The sequence below is a fragment of the Rhinopithecus roxellana genome, chromosome 18 (genome assembly GCF_007565055.1).
Source record: "Rhinopithecus roxellana isolate Shanxi Qingling chromosome 18, ASM756505v1, whole genome shotgun sequence".
NCBI lineage: Eukaryota > Metazoa > Chordata > Mammalia > Primates > Cercopithecidae > Rhinopithecus > Rhinopithecus roxellana.
The window spans coordinates 54923033-54944670 of NC_044566.1; the positions used below are offsets into that span (position 1 = coordinate 54923033).

The 21638-nt window shown below is 33.7% G+C and overlaps 1 protein-coding gene across 7 annotated transcripts in view; it reads left to right on the forward strand.

Annotated features, from left to right (window-relative positions):
* POSTN (periostin) overlaps nucleotides 1–21638 on the forward strand; it is a 36042-nt gene that overhangs the window by 7424 nt on the left and 6980 nt on the right. For 2 of the 7 annotated variants that reach the window (XM_010383065.2, XM_010383067.2), the window contains exons 4-19: nucleotides 1518–1675; nucleotides 3799–3963; nucleotides 4848–4994; nucleotides 5489–5630; nucleotides 6836–7048; nucleotides 7657–7791; nucleotides 9239–9387; nucleotides 11037–11173; nucleotides 11737–11867; nucleotides 12354–12484; nucleotides 12591–12693; nucleotides 12800–12867; nucleotides 13925–13970; nucleotides 17044–17124; nucleotides 20242–20331; nucleotides 21001–21090. In XM_010383065.2, coding sequence (XP_010381367.1) covers nucleotides 1518–1675; nucleotides 3799–3963; nucleotides 4848–4994; nucleotides 5489–5630; nucleotides 6836–7048; nucleotides 7657–7791; nucleotides 9239–9387; nucleotides 11037–11173; nucleotides 11737–11867; nucleotides 12354–12484; nucleotides 12591–12693; nucleotides 12800–12867; nucleotides 13925–13970; nucleotides 17044–17124; nucleotides 20242–20331; nucleotides 21001–21090 — 1986 coding nt within the window. The remainder of the gene's footprint in view (nucleotides 1–1517; nucleotides 1676–3798; nucleotides 3964–4847; nucleotides 4995–5488; nucleotides 5631–6835; nucleotides 7049–7656; nucleotides 7792–9238; nucleotides 9388–11036; nucleotides 11174–11736; nucleotides 11868–12353; nucleotides 12485–12590; nucleotides 12694–12799; nucleotides 12868–13924; nucleotides 13971–17043; nucleotides 17125–20241; nucleotides 20332–21000; nucleotides 21091–21638) is intronic. The other 5 variants (XM_010383070.2, XM_010383066.2, XM_010383071.2 and 2 more) reach the window with 3 other exon arrangements.

The window sequence follows — 21638 nt, forward strand, 5'->3', positions numbered from 1 at the left end:
TCCTTATATTGAAATTTGGTTTCCTATACCTCTGCCAACTAAAGAAAAAAAAATAGTTCATCTATTTCCTCTTTGAAATGACAGCTGTTCAGATATTTCATGCCAATCACCACGCCTTTCCTCCGGCTACCCTCTCTTCTTGAATAAAATCTGTTTTCTGGGCTAATCATCCCCAATTATTTTAATATGACATAGACTTTGAAGCCCTCCCCATTATAACACCAAAAGACAGAAAGTCTCTAGTCCAGTAATCTTTTTTTCTGAGTATAAACCTAGACTGATATTTAAAGTCCATCCATGTGGGTCTGAGCATTTAAGACAATACCAGGGGCCGGGCGCGGTGGCTCAAGCCTGTAATCCCAGCACTTTGGGAGGCTGAGGCGGGCGGATCACAAGGTCAGGAGATCGAGACCATCCTGGCTAACACGGTGAAACCCCGTCTCTACTAAAAAATACAAAAAACTAGCCGGGCGAGGTGGCGGGCGCCTGTAGTCCCAGCTACTCGGGAGGCTGAGGCAGGAGAATGGTGTGAACCCGGGAGGCGGAACTTGCAGTGAGCTGAGATCTGGCCACTGCACTCCAGCCTGGGCGACAGAGCGAGACTCCGTCTCAAAAAAAAAAAAAAAAAAAAAGACAATACCAGGATAAGTACCTGATTTGGGGAGACCTTGCACTTTGGATAATGTCATTGGTAACCGTGTTACATCATTAGCTTATATCAAATTTGGAATCAATTAAAATTGATTACCAGTTTTTTTACATACACCATTAAGTCAGTTCTCTAGGATTTGTTTTTCTCAATTTAGGCATAGGAATTACATGAAAGCTTGTTAAATTTAACCTTGTTCATTTTGACTCAATTTCTCCATCTTTTTAGGGTCTTTTAAAATCCTGGTTTTATACTTAATAGTTGTGTCACCAAATCTAAGGATATTCACAAATTTAATAACCATTTATTCTATGCTATTAATCAAATTATACTAATGTTCAAATCAAATAGGGTCAGAAAAAATAAGGTGACTGCACATTACTAGATAAATCCCTTTAGGCTGACATTCACGCATGAATCTTTATTCTGACGTTTGGAAGAAATAATCTGGAAGGATTAAATATTTTGAATTATTTGCTACCAGAAGTTATAATGAAAACAAGCAGGCCTACATATTTTTAGGGACTCAAATCTATACAAATGATAGATGTAAATAATAGATAATATTGAATTATAATTGAATTATTGACATAGCAGGATTGACATCTAAACAGGTTAAATGTTAAACCAAGATAAGAGTTTAAAATTTATCCTTAACACAAAGGATATGTAACATAATGTTTTTCAGTAGCATTTTATTATTTAGCACTCAAGAGATAACTTTTATATAAAAATGATTATTCACATAATTGTATTATTAAAATTATTAGTTAAATGTCTTGGGAAACATAGCATCAAGTTTAAATGATTATGAATCATATCCTGAGAATATCATCCCCAGTACTGATTCATTTCTTGATTATTTCAGTTTTGCCCATTGACCATGTTTACGGCACTCTGGGTATCGTGGGAGCCACCACAACGCAGAGCTATTCTGATGCCTCAAAACTGAGGGAGGAGATTGAGGGAAAGGGATCCTTCACTTACTTCGCACCGAGTAATGAGGCTTGGGACAACTTGGATTCTGTAATTCAGTATTTTTATCAATAGATTTATTTTTTGCTGTTATTGTTATTTCATTTTAACTGATTTATTAACTTGGATATTAGTAGAAATTGTGTATCTTTCTATTGTACATATATGAGGATATCTAAATGGATGAGTTATTGAGGAAAGTAAAATATGTTAATACATCCGCAAATAGAATAACTCTCCAGGAAACTTATACATTAATTTTTTAAAGAAGGGGAACCAAGAATCGGCTAAAAGGGCACTTGTTACTCTCTTTTGCTCCTTTCCTTTTTCCTGTTTGTGAGGATATGTATGTAATTTCAGATAACATGTCTAACAGAAAGGTAAGTTAAGAAGCCTACTGAAATTTAAAATTATCATAAGCTGCACTATATAGCACTATTTTATTATGTATGTTTAATTATATGTAAATATACATGGATGTTCAGGTTGTCAAATTTGTATACATGTATGTGGTTAAAGGAAATGTGAAAATACATTTGATTTTTAGACTTGTGCACAGTCTAATTTACAATGCCTTAAATTATTACTCAATTTCCGAATCTATAAAACTGATATAAAAATATATTCCTACTTTCTACTAGATATGGAGATGAATTGATAGTTATTACTAGAGTCAAGTATACTTAATAAAATGTAGGCATATATCTGTAGGCATTATCTTGCTACATTAGCTGTGTGGTTGACTGCTTGATTATAGACCTCCGTCTTCTGGGTGTCTTTCACCACATCTGTAACCCCTTCTCCAGTCCCTTTTGCTGACTCCTCTTCTTCCTTGCCTTAAAGAATGGAACTTGTAAGAATTTCTTCCAGCAACTTGACTCTGCTCTTTAAATGCACTTAACATGGTTTCAGGTATTACTTCAGTGCATACAAACATTAAGCCTACGCTTGTTGTTTGGACTTGTGTCTTCTTCGAACCTCAGTAGAATATTTCTACTGTTTATCTTAGTATTTATCCTTGGATATACCATCTGCATCTTTAAACAAATGTTATCTAAAACATATGCAATTTTCTTTCGCCCCATAAATAATTGTATTTTTAGTGCCTTTAACCCACAATTGGCAGTACCAGTCTCAATGTTCAGGCTTGAAATTTGTAAGCCATCCTTACCGCCCCTTTCTCCAATTCTTACAAACTGCTTATCTCGTGTTTCATCTAAAGTGATCCCCCTAATACTCTCATTTCTGCTGTACATTACCACTCAACTTTCCTGAAGCCTGGTTCTAATTATTAAATTCCAGTGCCACAAAATCTTCAGTGGTTCCTCATTGCCAGTTTATTTCACTCCTTCTTAGGGCATTAAAGTCATCCACATTATTGTCCAACATACCCTTCTGAATTTCTTAGTGTTATCTGAGAAACATAAAAGTATGTTTTAACCAAACTGGACAACTTTTGCTCTCTTGGCATTCACCCTGTCAGTACTGGACTTAGAAGACCACTACATCATACTTATTGATTTAAATATCATGGTCTATCTACAAACTACTTCTGAATAGCTGTTCTTTCTTATTTGAGCCCTGAAAGCATTTTTCCCCTCTGTCCTGTCTTATTGTGTCTAACTTTTACCTGCTGCTACTGATAAACAGTTGTGACTTTTTGATTTATCGTTATATTTCCCATAGCATTGAGTAAAGCATAATATAATACATGGTGTTGGATAGATAAAAAGGTACAGGATGGTTGAATTCTTGAATTTGTTATGGAATAAATATGAAACCCTTGTTAAAACTCAAGTGTTGCATACAAATATAATGTCATATTTGTTTTGTTTGCCACTTAAAATTTTTAAATATGTGATAATTTCATATCTCCCTAATTCTTACCATTTTATGTGTTATATCAAGATTGTCTCTTCATCAACATATTCACTTTAAAAATTGTGAGTTCTGTCTAAGTACTCTATCACATTCAGGATCCTTAACTAAGTATCTGAACTTATAAAATTCCTTACCCAATTTGAATAATATAATTTCAAGTTATTTATGTCAATTTTGTATGACCATCTGATAATGCAATGAGAAAATAGCAAGAGAGTAGAAATAGGGTGATCATAAGACTTTTACTAATGTTCCACAATAAATTGAATTTCTATCATTGCAATTTTTCCTAGGATATCCGTAGAGGTTTGGAGAGCAACGTGAATGTTGAATTACTGAATGCTTTACATAGCCACATGATTAATAAGAGAATGTTGACCAAGGACTTAAAAAATGGCATGATTATTCCTTCAATGTATAACAATTTGGGGCTTTTCATTAACCATTATCCTAATGGGGTAAGTTTTATCAGTAAAAAGTACACTTATGAAAAATACCTTCTTTAATTTTGTCTATACTTTTTATGCAATGCTCACAAAAATAATAAAATATTAGTGAGAATAAGGTAAGTGCTATATTATGACTTTACCCTCAAATCTAGGGCATGCAAATTTCCAATCTGGTTATTAATTTCTACCAAAGAGTGATTGAAAAGGACAAATTACATGAACAGTTCATTGACAGTAGACAAGTATTCTAAAAAACGAAATTTTAGTAGTTGATGTATTTGAAATCATTTATTGTAGTAGCAAAAAGAATCAAAGAATGAGTGTTCTTTTACTCCCCCCTCTAGCTACTGTAGTACTTGTGTGTTTGGATCAGTTTTTGTGGAAAATTGCCAATGGGGTCATAGAACTTTTTCCACAGCCAGATTCTCAGGGACAAAAGAAGTCAGTGACAAAGTAATATTTAGGAAGTTCTTGTACTAGAACTAATTATATCTATACAATAATTATTTGTTTCTCCTTCTCAAAACTTAATTTTTAGGACTAGATTAGACTTCTTTATGTAATTCATTTACCCACATTAAAAAGTTTATGACTTTTTGTATAAAAGAGAGGAAAAAAGCAATAATTTGAAAGAGAAAAGCACCTTTGCCTTATGTTGCTAGATACGTTAAGTATGAATAGACTTAGGTTCTCAACTGGTTCCCTTTTCCTTTACAGTTTCTTTTTTAGATATAACAACATGTAAATCTTCATCCACAGCATATCCATTTAGAATATAGTTTCCCATTTGTTACATTTACTAGTATCAATGAAAAACTGGGAATGGGCTTGCAGTCTCAGTGGTCAATGGATGTCTCTGGTTTCAGCACTTTGATTTTTCCAAATAATTACAGGTTGTCACTGTTAATTGTGCTCGAATTATCCATGGGAACCAGATTGCAACAAATGGTGTGGTCCATGTCATTGACCGTGTCCTTACACAAATTGGTACCTCAATTCAAGACTTCATTGAAGCAGAAGATGACCTTTCATCTTTTAGAGTAAGTCCAAGAGCAGATTGTCTTGAGTCATTGAAATCCCTCCTCTTCTCCTGTCAAAACCTAAAAACAATAAAAATGCTATTAAATCTGGCAAAAATGTAACAAACATTTTTTTGAAATGGCTACTATTTTCATTTTACACAGGAGAAACATTCTCATATGAAATAATATTTCTGTGGAAATGACAGTAAGCATGGTTAGTCATGTGACTGGTGTGTATTTAGTGCATTTAGAACGCATTCATCTGTTATATATACTGCTGGATATTGCTACAGTCCCACAAACACGGGCAGAATTCTCATTCTTGCAGACACAATTTGAAGAAAGTTGGAAAAGACATGGTTGTGTCAAAAAGTAATATTCTGAAGATCGAACAACAACAAGCCTCTATAGTGTGGGAATCAGCTCCTTCATGTCAGCCTAGGCTAAGTGTGTTGTAATTTTCTTTTGGATTTACAATGTGAAAGTCTCTGAAAAGCACATTTGTGTTTCAGGCAGCTGCCATCACATCGGACATATTGGAGGCCCTTGGAAGAGATGGTCACTTCACACTCTTTGCTCCCACCAATGAGGCTTTTGAGAAACTCCCACGAGGTGTCCTAGAAAGGATCATGGGAGACAAAGTGGCTTCTGAAGGTAGTTAAAATTCTTCCTCTCTAAGAAGTCTCCCAGCATTCTGAGAGGGGAATAAAAAAGAGGCTAGTTCTTGCCAATAATATTAGTTTTAATAAGCAAAGGCAAGGAAAAATTTTTATTCTGAGATGTACTATAAGTCTTCCAAAAGTCCTTGAAAGAGTAGGCAGAGTATAATTCTTAAATAATAAGAATATTCTTAAGATCACATTCTTTCATACTACTTTCAAGTAAATAAGTAGTAGATATTCAGAAAGATTAACAGGTATTGGAAATAAATATTAGATCATCAAATTTTAATATTGTATGCATGGTATGCAATGCTTTTAATTCTGTATTTATGCCAAAAGATACTGAGTTGTGAGAATCGTATGGTTCTCCTGGGCCTCTAATTACTGATACACAGAAGAATTTGGTGGCTTGCCAAGCTTCCTTTCTGTTGTCAGATAGGTTTTACTTTGTGCTTGCATACTTCACTTACTCAGCCTATCCCAAAATACATTTGACCAGTTTAAGATGAGAACGTTTTAGGATGCAGGATAGATACAACGTAGCTGAGGCATAGATCCTTCCAGAGGCCCTTCAATAAATCTTTATTTGGCTACTTTTTAGAAGTTGCCTTGCAGAAATAATTTGTCTTATCCTCAGCCTCTATGAACCACATTACACATTATGTACAAATATTCTGCCATGAGCAGCTATTACAAGATGCTGTTCTTGGGCATTTTGGAATTTAACAGGCCTTCCCTTTTTCTCTTTTGGTAGAGAGGGGTCTTGCTGTGTTTCCCATGATGGTCTTGAACTCCTGGCCTCAAACAATCCTCTCACCTAGGCCTCCCAAAGTGTTGAGATTACATGTGTGAGCCATTGTGCCAGTCAAAGGTCTTCTGAAAGGAACAATTCTTGCTTTCACCCAGGAGTTACTTTCTTATGATAGCTGGAACTTAACCTACCACGTTTTCTAATGCTGCACCAATCATTTCCTGAAGTTGATCTCCTCTTATTATTCCTACGAAGCTGAGCTGTTCCTATTTTGTAGTTAATAGGAAAAAACTTCTAGAACGTAAATAGGATTTTAAAGCTGTTAAGTGAATCCTTAGGTCTTACTACCTTTTAAGGATTACTTAGTTCCACAATGAAACACATCTTTTCAGGGTCAAATGTTATTTCCCTTGATCCGAAAGCTAACTTTTTATTGTGTTCTCTAGCTCTTATGAAGTATCACATCTTAAATACTCTCCAGTGTTCTGAGTCTATTATGGGAGGAGCCGTCTTTGAGACGCTGGAAGGAAATACAATTGAGATAGGATGTGACGGTGACAGCATAACAGTAAATGGAATCAAAATGGTGAACAAAAAGGATATTGTGACAAATAATGGTGTGATCCATTTGATTGATCAGGTCCTAATTCCTGATTCTGGTAAGCAACGTTTCTTTTTGTTTGTTTTATTTTACTTACTATAATTTACTAATTATGCTGTCTCAAAGAGTAAGTCCATGAAAAATGAATGTGCAGTATAAAGAATGCCATGCAAAGCACTAACACAACAAATAGTGAGCTACTTGCGTACTCCATAGATAGGCAGTGTAGTGACGGGCACTCCATGCATGAATCTTTCGCGTTCTAGGGTTTCTGACATCTAATATTTATAAAGGTTTTCACAGTGCCAGAGTTTTTCTTGGAAACAGAAGGAAAGATCTAACCAAATGGTCAGCTTTGGATAAATGAAAAAGCTATGGAACTCAGTGTAGAGAGAGATGACAGATGAACAATACAGAATTAAAGAAACATGTAGTAGGAAGACAGAAAAATATTTTCCTTCAGAAATTCATTGTGATTATCAACCCCCACCAAAAAATGGAAGTAGAACTCTTTTATTAGGGAGCGGGAGGATGTCTTATCACATTGACATTGCAGTAAATAGCTTACAATATTAGAAAACAGTCAGGAATTGACTTACTAGTTTCATGATGGAGATAATAGCAATGATGACATTGTTGGGATGGTGATGGTTTATTTTTTTTCAGCCAAACAAGTTACTGAGCTGGCTGGAAAACAGCAAACCACTTTCACGGATCTTGTGGCCCAATTAGGCTTGGCATCGGCTCTGAGGCCAGATGGAGAATACACTTTGCTGGCACCTGTGAATAATGCATTTTCTGGTATGTACTGGACACTGTTGTTCCTGCTCTCTGCCTACACTCTTTCATTTGTGATGATTGTTTGCAATAAGAAATAAGAGATGTTTCATGAGGCATTGATTAGTTCCTGCACTGGCTACACATACAGTGTGTTAGCACTGCATTGTCTCTACTAAAATGTTCTTTATTTCAAAACATTTCATTATAATGGATAATGGCCTACAGAGAAAGTTTGTAATTAGGAGTATTTATACCAGGCGCAGTGGCTCACACCTGTAATCCTAGCACTTTGGGAGAACAAGACAGGTGGATCACTTGAGATCAGGAGTTTGAGACCAGCCAGGTCAGCATGGTGAGAACCCATCTCTACTAAAATTACAAAAGTTAGCCAGGTGTGGTGGTGTGCTCCTGTAATCCCAGCTACTTGGGAGGCTGAGGCAGGAGAATCGCTTGAGCCCAGGAGGCAGATGGCGCCACTGCACTCCAGCCTGGGCAACAGAGTGAGACTCCATCTCAAAAAAAAAAATTTTTTTAAAAAGCATATTCAGTTTCTCTGTGAATCTAATATTTCCAGCACAATAAGGATGCACTGATAGATCTTTAAAAAAAAAAAAAAAAAACTGATTTATTTGCTACTAACATAATAATATTTAGAAATAAATAGGTGGATTTTGCATCTCAAAATTTGGACAGTAAGGGTGTCAAATTATAAATAAAATGAAGAGACCATTATACACTTCCATATCATGATGTAAAATAGTATATATAAAATTTCACCTAGTAGTTGCTATTCACAGACCATGATCAGATTCATGCAATCTGCCACCTTTCTCAGGACAATGATTTCACAAACATATTTAAATTGTTGGCAAAATTTATTAAAAATAGGTAACACATTTTTTATGTTTTTCCAAATGCTAAATTATGGTATAAAAAACGATTAATCAAAAACATTGAATTCCTAGATATCCTGACTTTCTTCTTTGTAATAATCCTACCCATGTGTTTTGATGATAACCCATATTTAGGAGGTTGTTTCCTTTGATTCTCTTTCCAGTAATCAATATTAATTTACAAAGAATTCATCAATAGTTTTTTCATGTGACTAATGGATATCTAATTATCATACAAAACCCTGGCCACCATTAAGGTTTAGCATTTGCCAGTGACCACTATAAAACTATGTAGCCCTTACAGAGGTGAAGCTCATTGCTTGAACTGGTTGGAACTGTATTATTGTCATTTGATACAGTAGGTCACAGAGTTTCTACTTGGTGAATTGAATTGTCAGCTTTTAGCATTTAGTTGACTCATGTATTATATGAGTGCAAAATCCATATTATATTATATATTATTATATACTATTATATTGATATATTATTAATGTCAGGGATTATCTGTTTATATGATTCTCTCTTACCAGGAGAAACTTTAATGTTTCTAAATAAAATAATGCTCTTATTTACAGATGATACTCTGAGCATGGATCAGCGCCTTCTTAAATTAATTTTGCAGAATCACATATTGAAAGTAAAAGTTGGCCTTAATGAGCTTTACAATGGACAAATACTGGAAACCATTGGAGGCAAACAGCTCAGAGTCTTCGTATATCGTACAGTAAGTGAATCAGAACAAAATAGTCTGTCAAATGACAGGTCAAAGAATGCTGTTTCAATGAATATTTCACAGAATTTTATGAGTGTGGTTCTAACAGCGAATATTCACAGAAGCATCAGGGAACTGGGTAGCGTGGGTGAAAAGACTGTGGGCAAAGTCCACAACAAGTGCTATGTATTAAAAACTCAGGCAGTTAGATAGTTCGCATGTGTTTCATTATGAGTAACTGTGTTCTAGAGCATCAATTATTTTAAATTCTAGAAAACGGTAAATTTTTTAAATAAACTTTTCATTTGCAGAGTACTTTACAATTTTTAAGGTAATTCTGTTCTCTGCCTACACACCATTTTTCTTTATGATGACTGTTTGTAAAATATTATTTCTTATTGCAAGGTGTTTATTAGTTTCTGCACTGGCTACACATACAGTGTGTTAGCACTATATTGTCTCTACTAAAATGTTCATTTCAAAACATTTCATTATAATGAATCAAATATGCAAGGTGGCCTCATACTGTAAAATAACCAGTCAGCATCTGAATATCTTTTGAATGGCTTTCAAGATAAACCTTTATTGACACATAGAGATTTCTGGACTCTATTAAAGGGTCTTAATGTACTTTTTTTTTTTTTTTTTTTTTTTTAAAGAGACAGAGTTTCACTCTGTCACCCAGGCTGGAGTGCAGTGGCACAATCATAGCTCACTGTAACCTTAAACTCTTTGGCTCCAGTAATCCGCCCACCTCAGTCTTCTGAGTCGCTAGGACTATAGGTGCACAACACCACCCTGACTGATTTTTTAATTTAATTTTTCTTGAGATAGGGTCTCACTCTACATTTCCCAGCCTGGTCTCAAACTTTCAGCCTCCAGTGAACCTCCTACTTTGGCCTCCCAATGTGCTGGGATTATAGGCATAAGTCACTGCACCCAGCCCTAACGTACTTTTTGCTGCAGGAAAATTTATAGAAATATTGCTTATCAAAATTACAGTGCAGTATTTGTCCAGATAACACGTACAGCTATAGCTAAAAGACTTCACAGGAAGTCAGACATTACCTAGAACTGAATCTGGCACACGTCAGCAGCTCCCTACAGCTACACAATTCCAAACATTTTTAAGTATGCATTAAACGTGCTGCACTTTAAATTTTATATATACAAATATATGTGTATATATATCACATTTGTTCAAAAAGCTATAAATATGTCAAAGATTTGACTTACAATGATGAATAGAGTCTTACAGTCAAGAAAATTAATATTTATGAAGATCAATAAAAGCACTAAAGTGAGGAAGCCTTACAGATAGTATTGACCAAAAGAGGGTCTGGAGAAATAGTTCAAAACTGGATAGAAATTATAAAAATTGTAGAAGTGGGATTCCATGGAACTTTTGTAATTTGTTGACAAAATTACCTGCCTGATCCATAGGGTAAGCTTGACTTTTAATAAAAAACCTGTCTAGGTAAGAAGTGTCTTGTGAGTTTGTGTGAGCCATTGAAACCAGAGGAAAGAAGCTGTTCCTGTGGCCTCAGACACTAGGCAACCTCTCAGAAGGGCCGATCTGGAAATTGAATTATGTAGTTACATCTATATGGGAAATTTCAAGCAAGGAAAAAGATACCCCATACTTTTCTTTCCTTTCCTAGGCTGTCTGCATTGAAAATTCATGCATGGAGAGAGGGAGTAAGCAAGGGAGAAATGGTGCTATTCACATATTCCGCGAGATCATCCAGCCAGCAGAGAAATCCCTCCATGAAAAGTTAAAACAAGATAAGCGCTTTAGGTAAGCCTATCAGTGGCACCTCCACAAAGAATGAGAGCTGTTGGCATATTTTTTTTCATAGGCAGTATCCCAAAAGGCATTCAAGTCTCCTATAGGGTTGAAAATGGAATTTAGAATAAAATATTCATACAAGTGTTTTCAAAGTTGATATGTTTCCACTGATACTTTCTGGTACACCGTAACATGATTTCGTGTGTGAAAACAAATCTAACAGACTAAACTACTCCTTGATATTTTTCTTATAGTTTTTAGAAATTGATGGTATATATAGCAAAGTATTTTGTGAAGTATTAAATGGCAAAAATGCTTCTTTTTGTTATGTGTGAACTTGTCAATTTTATAGGATGAAATCAGATGAGAAAATTTAAAAATTATATTGTATATTTCAATCATTTTTCTTGATAAAACTTTTAACAGGTGAATTGTATTTGAAACATGTGAAAATGTATGAGCAGTTCTCTCATGCTTTCCACAATACATGGATTCTATTCTATTACATGCACTGTAGGTGAACTTGCCTAAATCGAAATCTGACAAAATACATACACATTCTTCCCACTTAGCACCTTCCTCAGCCTACTCGAAGCTGCAGACTTGAAAGAGCTCCTGACACAACCTGGAGACTGGACGTTATTTGTGCCAACCAATGATGCTTTTAAGGGAATGACTAGTGAAGAAAAAGAAATTCTGATACGTAAGTAGAAGTGAATTCCAGATATTTTCCCTTTCATTTCGAGATCTCACTTACTTCTCAAGCTTTTCCTGTCCAGATGTCTGCCTTAAAAACGCCCCCTCTCTGGTATTCATGGCTAGCTTTAGTTTCCTTTTATTTCCTCCACTTAGGATGTGTGGAGGGTCACTCAGTAATGTTTTTAAACTGCTTACTGTTGGGCTAGATGTTCACTTACGTGGTTTCTATTAAAGAGCATGTAATTAGGGGACCAAGAAGAAAAGTTATAATTTACAAAATAATTAGATGTTTTTCTCCCAGTAAGTTGGGTTTTTGATTAGGCTAATTGAAGTAACTGTGTGTTTTGACATAGCATTGATATCTACTTGAGAAAATAATGACATTATGAGAAAGTACAATATGGAAAAAGATAAAGACAAATGTTTTCTTAGTCCTTGTCTATCAAAAAGTCACATTAGTCAATAAAAATATACATATATTTTCCCCTAGGGGACAAAAATGCTCTTCAAAACATCATTCTTTATCACCTGACACCAGGAGTTTTCATTGGAAAAGGATTTGAACCTGGCGTTACTAACATTTTAAAGACCACACAAGGAAGCAAAATCTTTCTGAAAGAAGTAAGTTGTCTAGAATGAATTTATGATAGTGTTCATCCATCATTAAGTTATCTAAATATTCATCCTTAATTAAATTTCCTCATTGAATTGCCTCCTATTTTGACAGGTAAATGACACACTTCTGGTGAATGAACTGAAATCAAAAGAATCTGACATCATGACAACAAATGGTGTAATTCATGTTGTAGATAAACTCCTCTATCCAGCAGGTTTGTAATTATTGAACTCATTGATGGACTAGTCTTTTCTCAATATGAACCTAGATTTTTATTTTATGCTTTTTTACCAATATTTATTTAATATTCCTCTTCATAGATGCACCTGTTGGAAATGATCAACTGCTGGAAATACTTAATAAATTAATCAAATACATCCAAATTAAGGTACTAAAAGTTACTTGATTTATTTCTAATGTGTAGAACACATATTACAGGTTTAACATAACAGGCTAGAAATGTATGCATTAATAAGTAAATATATACTGGTCTTAGATTGCTCTTTGTTGTTTATGTAACACTGGACCACTTGTAAAGAAATGACATCATTTCTTCGTGGTTTTGTTCAACAAATATCTATCAAAAGCTACTCAGGATCAAGTATTGTATAAAGTGTTATGAAAAGTATGTATTTAGGGCAGGGCGCGGTGGCTCACGCCTATAATCCCAGCACTTTGGGAGGCTGAGACGGGCGGATCACGAGGTCAGGAGATTGAGACCATCCTGGCTAACACGGTGAAACCCCATCTCTACTAAAAATACGAAAAATTAGCCGGGTGTGGTGGCGGGCGCCTGTAGTCCAGCTACTGGGGAGGCTGAGGCAGGAGAATGGCTTGAACCCGGGAGGCGGAGCTTGCAGTGAGCCGAGATCGTGCCACCTCACTCCAGCCTGGGTGACTGAGCAAGACTGTCTCAAAAAAAAAAAAAAAAAAAAGAAAGAAAGAAAAGAGAAAAGAAAAGAAAAATATGTATTTAAATTGGATATGGTCTTTATTCAAAAAGTTTACAGTCCAATTTAGAAAAATAAGATGATACATAAATAACTAAAATATTTGTATCATTCAATGTTTTCACTGCAGAATATAAAGGAAAGAAACATTCACTTATAAAAAATTGTCACTAATCACAGATTGAAGGCAATGGAATATTTTTCTTCTTTGTCAATGTAGGGTAAAAGTAGCAGAAAACAAAGTAGTGTTTAATAAACATTTAACTTTGGATAAATTATTCTATAAATTTTTAAATCTCTGAGTAATGAATCCAGTGATTTTTATGCCATCTGACCTGATAGCATTGAATTGGATGATTTATATGAGGACTTCACTTCTATTAATTGTAATAACAGCTTCACTATTTTTACTTTAGTAAGAATTAAAATGGTGCCATGGTTTTTTTAACACAACTATCGCAGTTCATGCTAATAAACATAAACATTTATTTTCAGTTTGTTCGTGGTAGCACCTTCAAAGAAATCCCCGTGACTGTCTATAGTAAGTATATAATAAATATTGGCCACATGGGTTGCAAGGTATGAAAAAAGAAAACAATACATTTCTTTGTATTTACAGAGATTATTGATAATCTGGTATTTAGAATTCCAAACTACAGCCAATCTCATTTCACTTGAAAAAAGGCTTGTGGTCTCAGATAACCTTCAACTCCAGTGAACTTCTTCCCTACTCACTGGAAAAACAGGAATGATATGACATGAGAAAGATGGCAAAATATAATATTAACGTGGCAAAGAGCCAGGAAAAAAACAACAACAACAACATACAAAAGGAAGAGATGGTGAAAAGACCCTCTAGACATATCTGAAAATTCAGATGTGTGGAAGCAGAAATGACCTTAACAAAGACTTGTTTTATGCCACGCTCAAGCCCCAAGCTATCTAAGGAGAGGCTGAGAAGCACGTGTTAAAGAATACCAATGTTTCTGAAGTGCCAGTTCAAAAACTCTCCCATCCAAAACTGGACAAAGAACAAAAAAACTGCCATGTGACAAATCTAAAGTTTCCAAATTCCAGGGTTCTTTGATCTCTGACACTACCAGATTATCAAAATTAAACCTCTACTACTTAACAATGGTAAAGGGTACTTCATTCTCATAAGTGTATCTAGTAGGATATCTTTTCCATCATGGCTTTCTCTTTGTTTATCTTTTATCTCTTTCTTCTTTCACTGTAGCTTTCAAGCAGAAATCCTTTTCATTTTGTTTTGGCTCTGTAATTAAACACTCAATATGTATCAGTAGCTAAAACATTACTTCAGTCCCCACATTTATTCTGGCTAGAAAATCATTCCATTTGATACCATGAGCATCCAGTCATTTAATTAAGAAAATTTCGCTTAAGGTTTATACTAGATATGGAAAAGGAGTAAAGCCAATGTAAGGAGCAAAACAAAATGTCTGCTGCTCTTGTTGATTCAATTATGTAATAATAACGTGAATTCCAGGATCAAGCCAGCTCAGCACTGTATTAAAGATTTAATTCGAATAATTATGATTCATCATGGGAATACAATCTTGTAAAAAATATGTTTTCTGAAAATTAAGCAATCCTTATGGGCTCTATTCATCAGACATGTTATGTCATCTTTCTTCAAAGGTATATATACATATATATATATATATATATATATACACACACACACACATTTCCACTACATTTCTTTAGCTTTCCTTCTTTACCCATGTTAGTTTCACTACTTTCTATATATGTGAATGCAGTATCTTGATTACAATGAGCAAAAACATAATTATTTTCTCCTACTAAATTACATCCTCACTCAGAGAATAAGCCACATTTTATTAAGATATACAAGTCCAATGGTCCTTCCCTCCCTACCCAGAGGCCTTGAAACAGCTCTAACATTTACATTCCAATGTAAGATGTTTCTTTTACTTGTCCTTAGATGATATGCTGTTATTAAGAAGTATTTTTAAATAGAAGATAAATTAAACCAAATTTTCTATTTTTATATTTGTTGACTTGTTTCTAAAATGCCTTTAATTTTTTGCTGCATATTATCCTCATCCCCAAAATAATATCCATTTTAAAGTGTATAGTTGAGGGGAAGGAAGCTGTGTTGGTATAAGTTGTCAAATATGAAACATTTGACCTGGAGAGGGCTAAAATCAATATTTAACCCTCAGAACTTCACCTGTCAAAACTATTTAAGTCTGCAGAAAATCAAGATTGAAATGAAAACTACCAACCAACTGAACATTCAAAACGTCAAATTCCTTAACATGATGTAAAAAATGTAAGCTAAAAGTAATTAATCCATTCTGATAGTAGCAATAGAGACCCCTGTATATTCGACCTTCATGGAAACTTTCTTCTGTGGCAAGACCACCTCTGGAACCAATACTTGAACACACAGATTTGTTATATTTTAGAGCTTCACAATTTGAGATCTTAAAATACAAAACTTAATAAAGCTGAAACACAGTCTCTATGAAGGTTAAGAACCCTCATTAATTCAAAAAGTTGACACAGCTAAACATCTTACAGCATGAGGTGAGAACTGCAGAAACCGAAGCTGTGCTAGCATCTCACCTCTGCTGTTTCGATGTGATCTGGGTTCAGTTAGCTTCAGTGTGGCCCGTTATCTAATAGAACCATCTTTTCCAAGGCTTTTCATTAGAAATGACAAAAAGCCAGTAGCTCTGGCTTTGTGGCTTCAGAGGCACATTTCCAGTTAATCAGTATAACCAAAGTCAACCAAATAGTTGAATGGTATTTAATTTAATTTACTTTTATTATAGATCCAAGGGGTACACATGTAGGTTTGTTAGATAGCTACATAGAGTAATGCTGGGGTTTGGGCTTCTAGTGAACCCATCGCCCTAACAGCAAACATAGTTCCTAGTTCAAAGACTATTATCTTACTTAGGTAGATAACACACATTTAAAATATATACCTTTAAATTAAAAAAAAAAAAAAGAATAGTGATAACAAAGCTGAAAATTAAAGACATTTTAGCCTATAACTTAAATACTGATCATATCATGTTTGTTGAAAAGAGCTCATGTCTGGCTGGCTGAAATGTAGTCTTACTTTTAAGTATTCTGAACTGCGTTTCATTTCTCCCTTTCTATGTCACTGTTATCAGATGCATGAAAAACATTTTAAAAGGCTTTTTCTTTCATTTTTTCTTTTAATTGAGAAAGAATCCAGCAATGCAATTTAAGATATTATGAATTGCATGACATTAATCATATTTGTCTTCTGTTGCAATGCAGCCAGTATTTTCAAGAAGTACAAAAGAAGGTAAAGCGCTTTAGTGGTACAACTAAAAATTACAGATTTCTAGATATAATTCCTCACTTTGTGAGTATATATTTCACTGGATCAAATTCAAGTAACTAGACTTCAGAGTTCAACACCCGGACATCAGAAGATATATTATGTACCATGAATATTTCCTGTATCTGACTGCCTGAACATATTACCACATACTGTACCTTAGTATCCTACAGAGATAAAAAAGGAAAAACAAACCTTTCTTCAGGTTTTTATATAAATATCTTTCATGTTCCACTTTCTATACTTTCAGCAACTAAAATTATAACCAAAGTTGTGGAACCAAAAATTAAAGTGATTGAAGGCAGTCTTCAGCCTATTATCAAAACTGAAGGTAAAAATCAATGTTGTACATGGTTGCTTTTATTGTAAAAACATCCATAAAAATACTGATTTCTATGAATGTATCTACATTCTTTTAAAAACTAACATGTTAAATGTTATATAACCAATATTGTACCAATGGCATGCTCATGTAATTGCAGAATGCGGAGTGCAAATTATTTAGCAAAGTAGATTATGCATTCCTAATACTTTCAGTACATTTGCTTGTACTTAATTTGAATCTAATTGGCACTGCATTAACTTAGTACACAGATACTCAGTAAACAAATACATCATGAGTTTTTTTTTTTTTTTTTTTTTTTTTTTTTACTTTAGTCAGACTCCTTTAGGCTTTATACTCTTTATGTTGCTTTGTTTCCAATCTCCCACATGTTCTTTTTTATAATACAAGAAGCTCTTCCAAAAAAAAACCAAAAAAAAAAAAAAAGAAGGCACAGGCATTTTTCATTCTGTAACCTAAGATAGCATAGAAGCTATGTTTAATGAAAGCTTTTAAAATTATAACCACACATGAGATATTTTTCAATCAGACCATCAGAACTATAAAACAAAATGAGTAGTTTATGCAGTGGATTGATTTTTAAAACACTTAATTCCAGTCCTGAACATATTCTTACATACAGATGTACACATTATATGAGATATATAAATACATACACACACACACTTCTCTCCTGATGTTTCAGACTAGAACATTAAATAAGCAGTTACTTTTCTCTCTACTCCTACTACGTATGTTAGCCAACTTCAACACCTTTGATGTTACTTTCATTTCATGTATTTTAATTATGTCCAAGGATCACAACTTAATTTTTTTTTAATTCCCATGTATAAACATCTTAATGTAGCAACTTACCCAGAGAAAAGAACTAGTTATCTTCTTTGTGCTATAAGAAAGCTGGAAACAGTCTTCCAAAAGGAGAACAGATTATATCTTTGATTGAATCTTCAGAAAACTATAATTGTAATTATGTTTGTTTTTGCTATTTCTTTTGGTGGTTTGAGAAGGTAACCTATTGAATACTTTTATCTATATTTTTCAAGTAAGCCATTAATTTAAATTTATACATTGAAAACACATAGATAAAAACTTATTTCCTAGCTAATTAGTTATCTATATTAGTGTTCATTCTTGAGACTTAAAATTGAGTTATTCCTTGAAATCTATCCTTGTTTTTAAAATAGTATAATTATAATTATATAATTGACTTTCTATAGTGGTGAAGAGAATCTGGTATTTTAAAAAGAAAAGAAATTAAATCAAACTTTTGTTGAAAAAATGTTCCTTGATCATTGTAATGAAACATGACACAATGATCTTTGATAAGGCAATTGATTTTAAAATCAAATCTTGTCCTGTTTTTAAAAATCAGATTCCCTAAAATTTTGCACTATAATTGTGCACAGCTTCTTTACCTGAAATTATTTACATATACCACTGTTATTTTCAAAGATTCTTCTCCTTTGAAGCTTCTTTATTCAGCTCATTTATCTCCTCAATCTTTTTCAGTAGGATTCTATCCTACTAATCTTTATTCAGTTAAGATCACACTGAACTGTCATCTCTACATGGCTTCTTATAAAGGGAACATGGATGAAAAATGGAGTTGTGTCACCTACTCATTAATAACTTGAGTTCAGAAATTACACTCCTGTGTAGCACAATGAAGGAAACAAATATTTATCTTAGTAGTAATTTACAATGGTCCAGCTTCCAAGATTGCTATTGGCATTTCCTTCTTACTGTTTGAACAATTATAGATTTATTGATGACTTTTAAATTCTTATGAAATAAACTCCAGGACACAATTTTAAAGTGCCTCTTATAAAAGATGTATAACAGTATTTTGGAATTAAGAATAAATCAGCTAAAATTCAATTCAACAAATACTTAGTGAGCAGCTATTGTGCTGGGTACTTTCCAAGGTGTTGGGAGTGAATAGGAAAACAATTGAGAAAATCTCTTCTTTCATAGAGCTTAACTATAAAGGATGTCTCCAAAATTTCAGTTTGGCTTTTCTAAAGAAATATTGATTTAGATATTTTATTAACTTATTTTTGGTTCTTAAATTCCTTAGGCATCCTTTCTTTTGAAGTTACCATGTCTTAAAAACCTGGCTTTATGTTTTGTGCTCAATATCCCTTGGCCTTATATATCAAATATTATTGCATGAAATACTTATGGTTTCAAAAAACTTTACTTTTATTTTCATTATTTTAGATTGTTCTAGACTGGTTTAGTTTTGGTAATCATGTTCATTGACAATTTCTGAACAAGCAAAAAAAATGCTCTCAAAGATAAGCAAGCAACAGTTTCATTCCACTATTGAAGGTTATTACAGTATGAGTTAAATGTACTGAACTTATTTTTCTTACTCCTCTGTGAAACAGTCTTAACTAATGTAGTAAAGCAGCTTTCTAACCTTCAAAATGATTTTCTGTGGTAGCAAAATCATTTTGCAAGTCAAATGCAACACTAGTTTAACTTTTGCATTTGAAGGACTGTTTAACTATTAATTGGTTAATTTTGTATCATTCCCATATAGAAGGTAAGTACTCAAATTCTTTTCCTCATAAAACCTGACATTCAGCGTCTTAAAGGTAGGTATCCATTTGGCATTTTCTTATGTTCACTCCTATACCCACTAAATAAAAAATATAAGGTACTGAATGATTTTAAAACTTAAATGAAAAATTTTAATAAGGAAAAATAGACAATATCAGTATGATAAAGTGGGATCTACACCAGTTATCAGAGAAACACAAATGTGTACATACTGCATGATTTGCAAAGTGTAGCCACATATAATATTTTGCATAATCATACTTTATAACTACCAATAAACAGATGGATTTATCCATCTGTTTAAAAGCTAAAGCAGATGAAAGTAATTTTAGCAGCACACCAACAGACTAAACTTTTTGTTCTCATAACTGTTGTCTACTTTGAAGACAATGGGAAATATTTAAAACTGATTTCATAGAGCCTGAAACCCACTTTGACATTTGAGTTGAGTAACACCGAATGTTGAAATCAATGTCCTATTCCGGTAAATTTAAAGGACTGTTTTAACATGATAATTTGTCTCCTAAAATAATGTCCCAGGACCCACAATAACAAAAGTCAAAATTGAAGGTGAACCTGAATTCAGACTGATAAAAGAAGGTGAAACAATAACTGAAGTGATCCATGGAGGTGCGTTCCATGTTACCTGGTGCCGACTACCTTCGCTGTGATTATTTTGAAATAGTGTTGGTTTAGAAACATTGAACATCTGATATTTTCTCTGTTCTTATTTTATAAAAATTGTGGGAATTATTTTCTCAGCTATGAGTTATTAGCTGGTCAGAAATAAAACATAGTTAGCTTTTAATGGATCTAGTTGGAATTAATTTATCAATTAAATCACCAGGCCCAGCAAAATGTCATTTTGGAATAAAATTGTAACACTAATGTCAGTATAAAAGGAAACATTAGAAACAGTAGGAAAAAATGACCATTGTTTAAATCTCTGTCTAATAAGCCACTCCACTGCTAGGATTTATGGTAGGGCTCCCATGCCAATGATATAGAACTCCCTGGATTCTCACTCTAGCATTCATTCCACATCCAGAAAACAAGAATGACATGGAGAGTTAGCATGTCAAATGGCCCTCTCTCTTAACCAAGGTTCAGGACATTGCTATTACCTTTTAGATCCCTATTGATATGATTTTTTGGGGGATATGTCCTAAAAATGTTTATGATTGCATCTTAAATGGTAATATTTGTAGAAATATAGTTAATTGTTATAATATGTAGCTTATGGATGTATAGTCACTATATGAGGGTAAATCAAATGCATTTGTATTCCCCTGCTTTTAGAGCCAATTATTAAAAAATACACCAAAATCATTGATGGAGTGCCTGTGGAAATAACTGAAAAAGAGACACGAGAAGAACGAATCATTACAGGTAGACATTAATTCCATATAATCTATGCCTAGATTATAAAGATCAAAGTATGGTTAATCCCCCAAAACAAGAATCATTACAGAAACAAAGTCATTTTCATGGTGATTACTAAAGTTACTTCGTATTTTGGCAGATATAATATTATTCTAAATATGTAATCCATGTTTTACTCTCAATTGAAAATATGTAGACAAATCTAAAAGCATTTGTTTTTATTACATGTATGCATACATACATTTAATATGATATACCATTGATATACCATTTTCACTTTACTGTTTATTAATGAGTTAGAGGACCCGAGAAGAAAAGCCATTTCCTCATTTGAGCTTCCATTAATCTTAAGGTCTGTACGTCTACATGCCAAAATAGAAGTTTATACAAAGCAATTGATCAATAATTTTAGTAAACCTCATATCAGACTTCCAAACTAGTGTCCAGTTGGCCTAAATTAGCCTAAAATTAGCCTAAAATTCTTAATTCAGCTATTCTTTAAGTATTTGTTTAAACAATTAGTGAGCAAGTATGGCTCGTGCCACCTATTTATG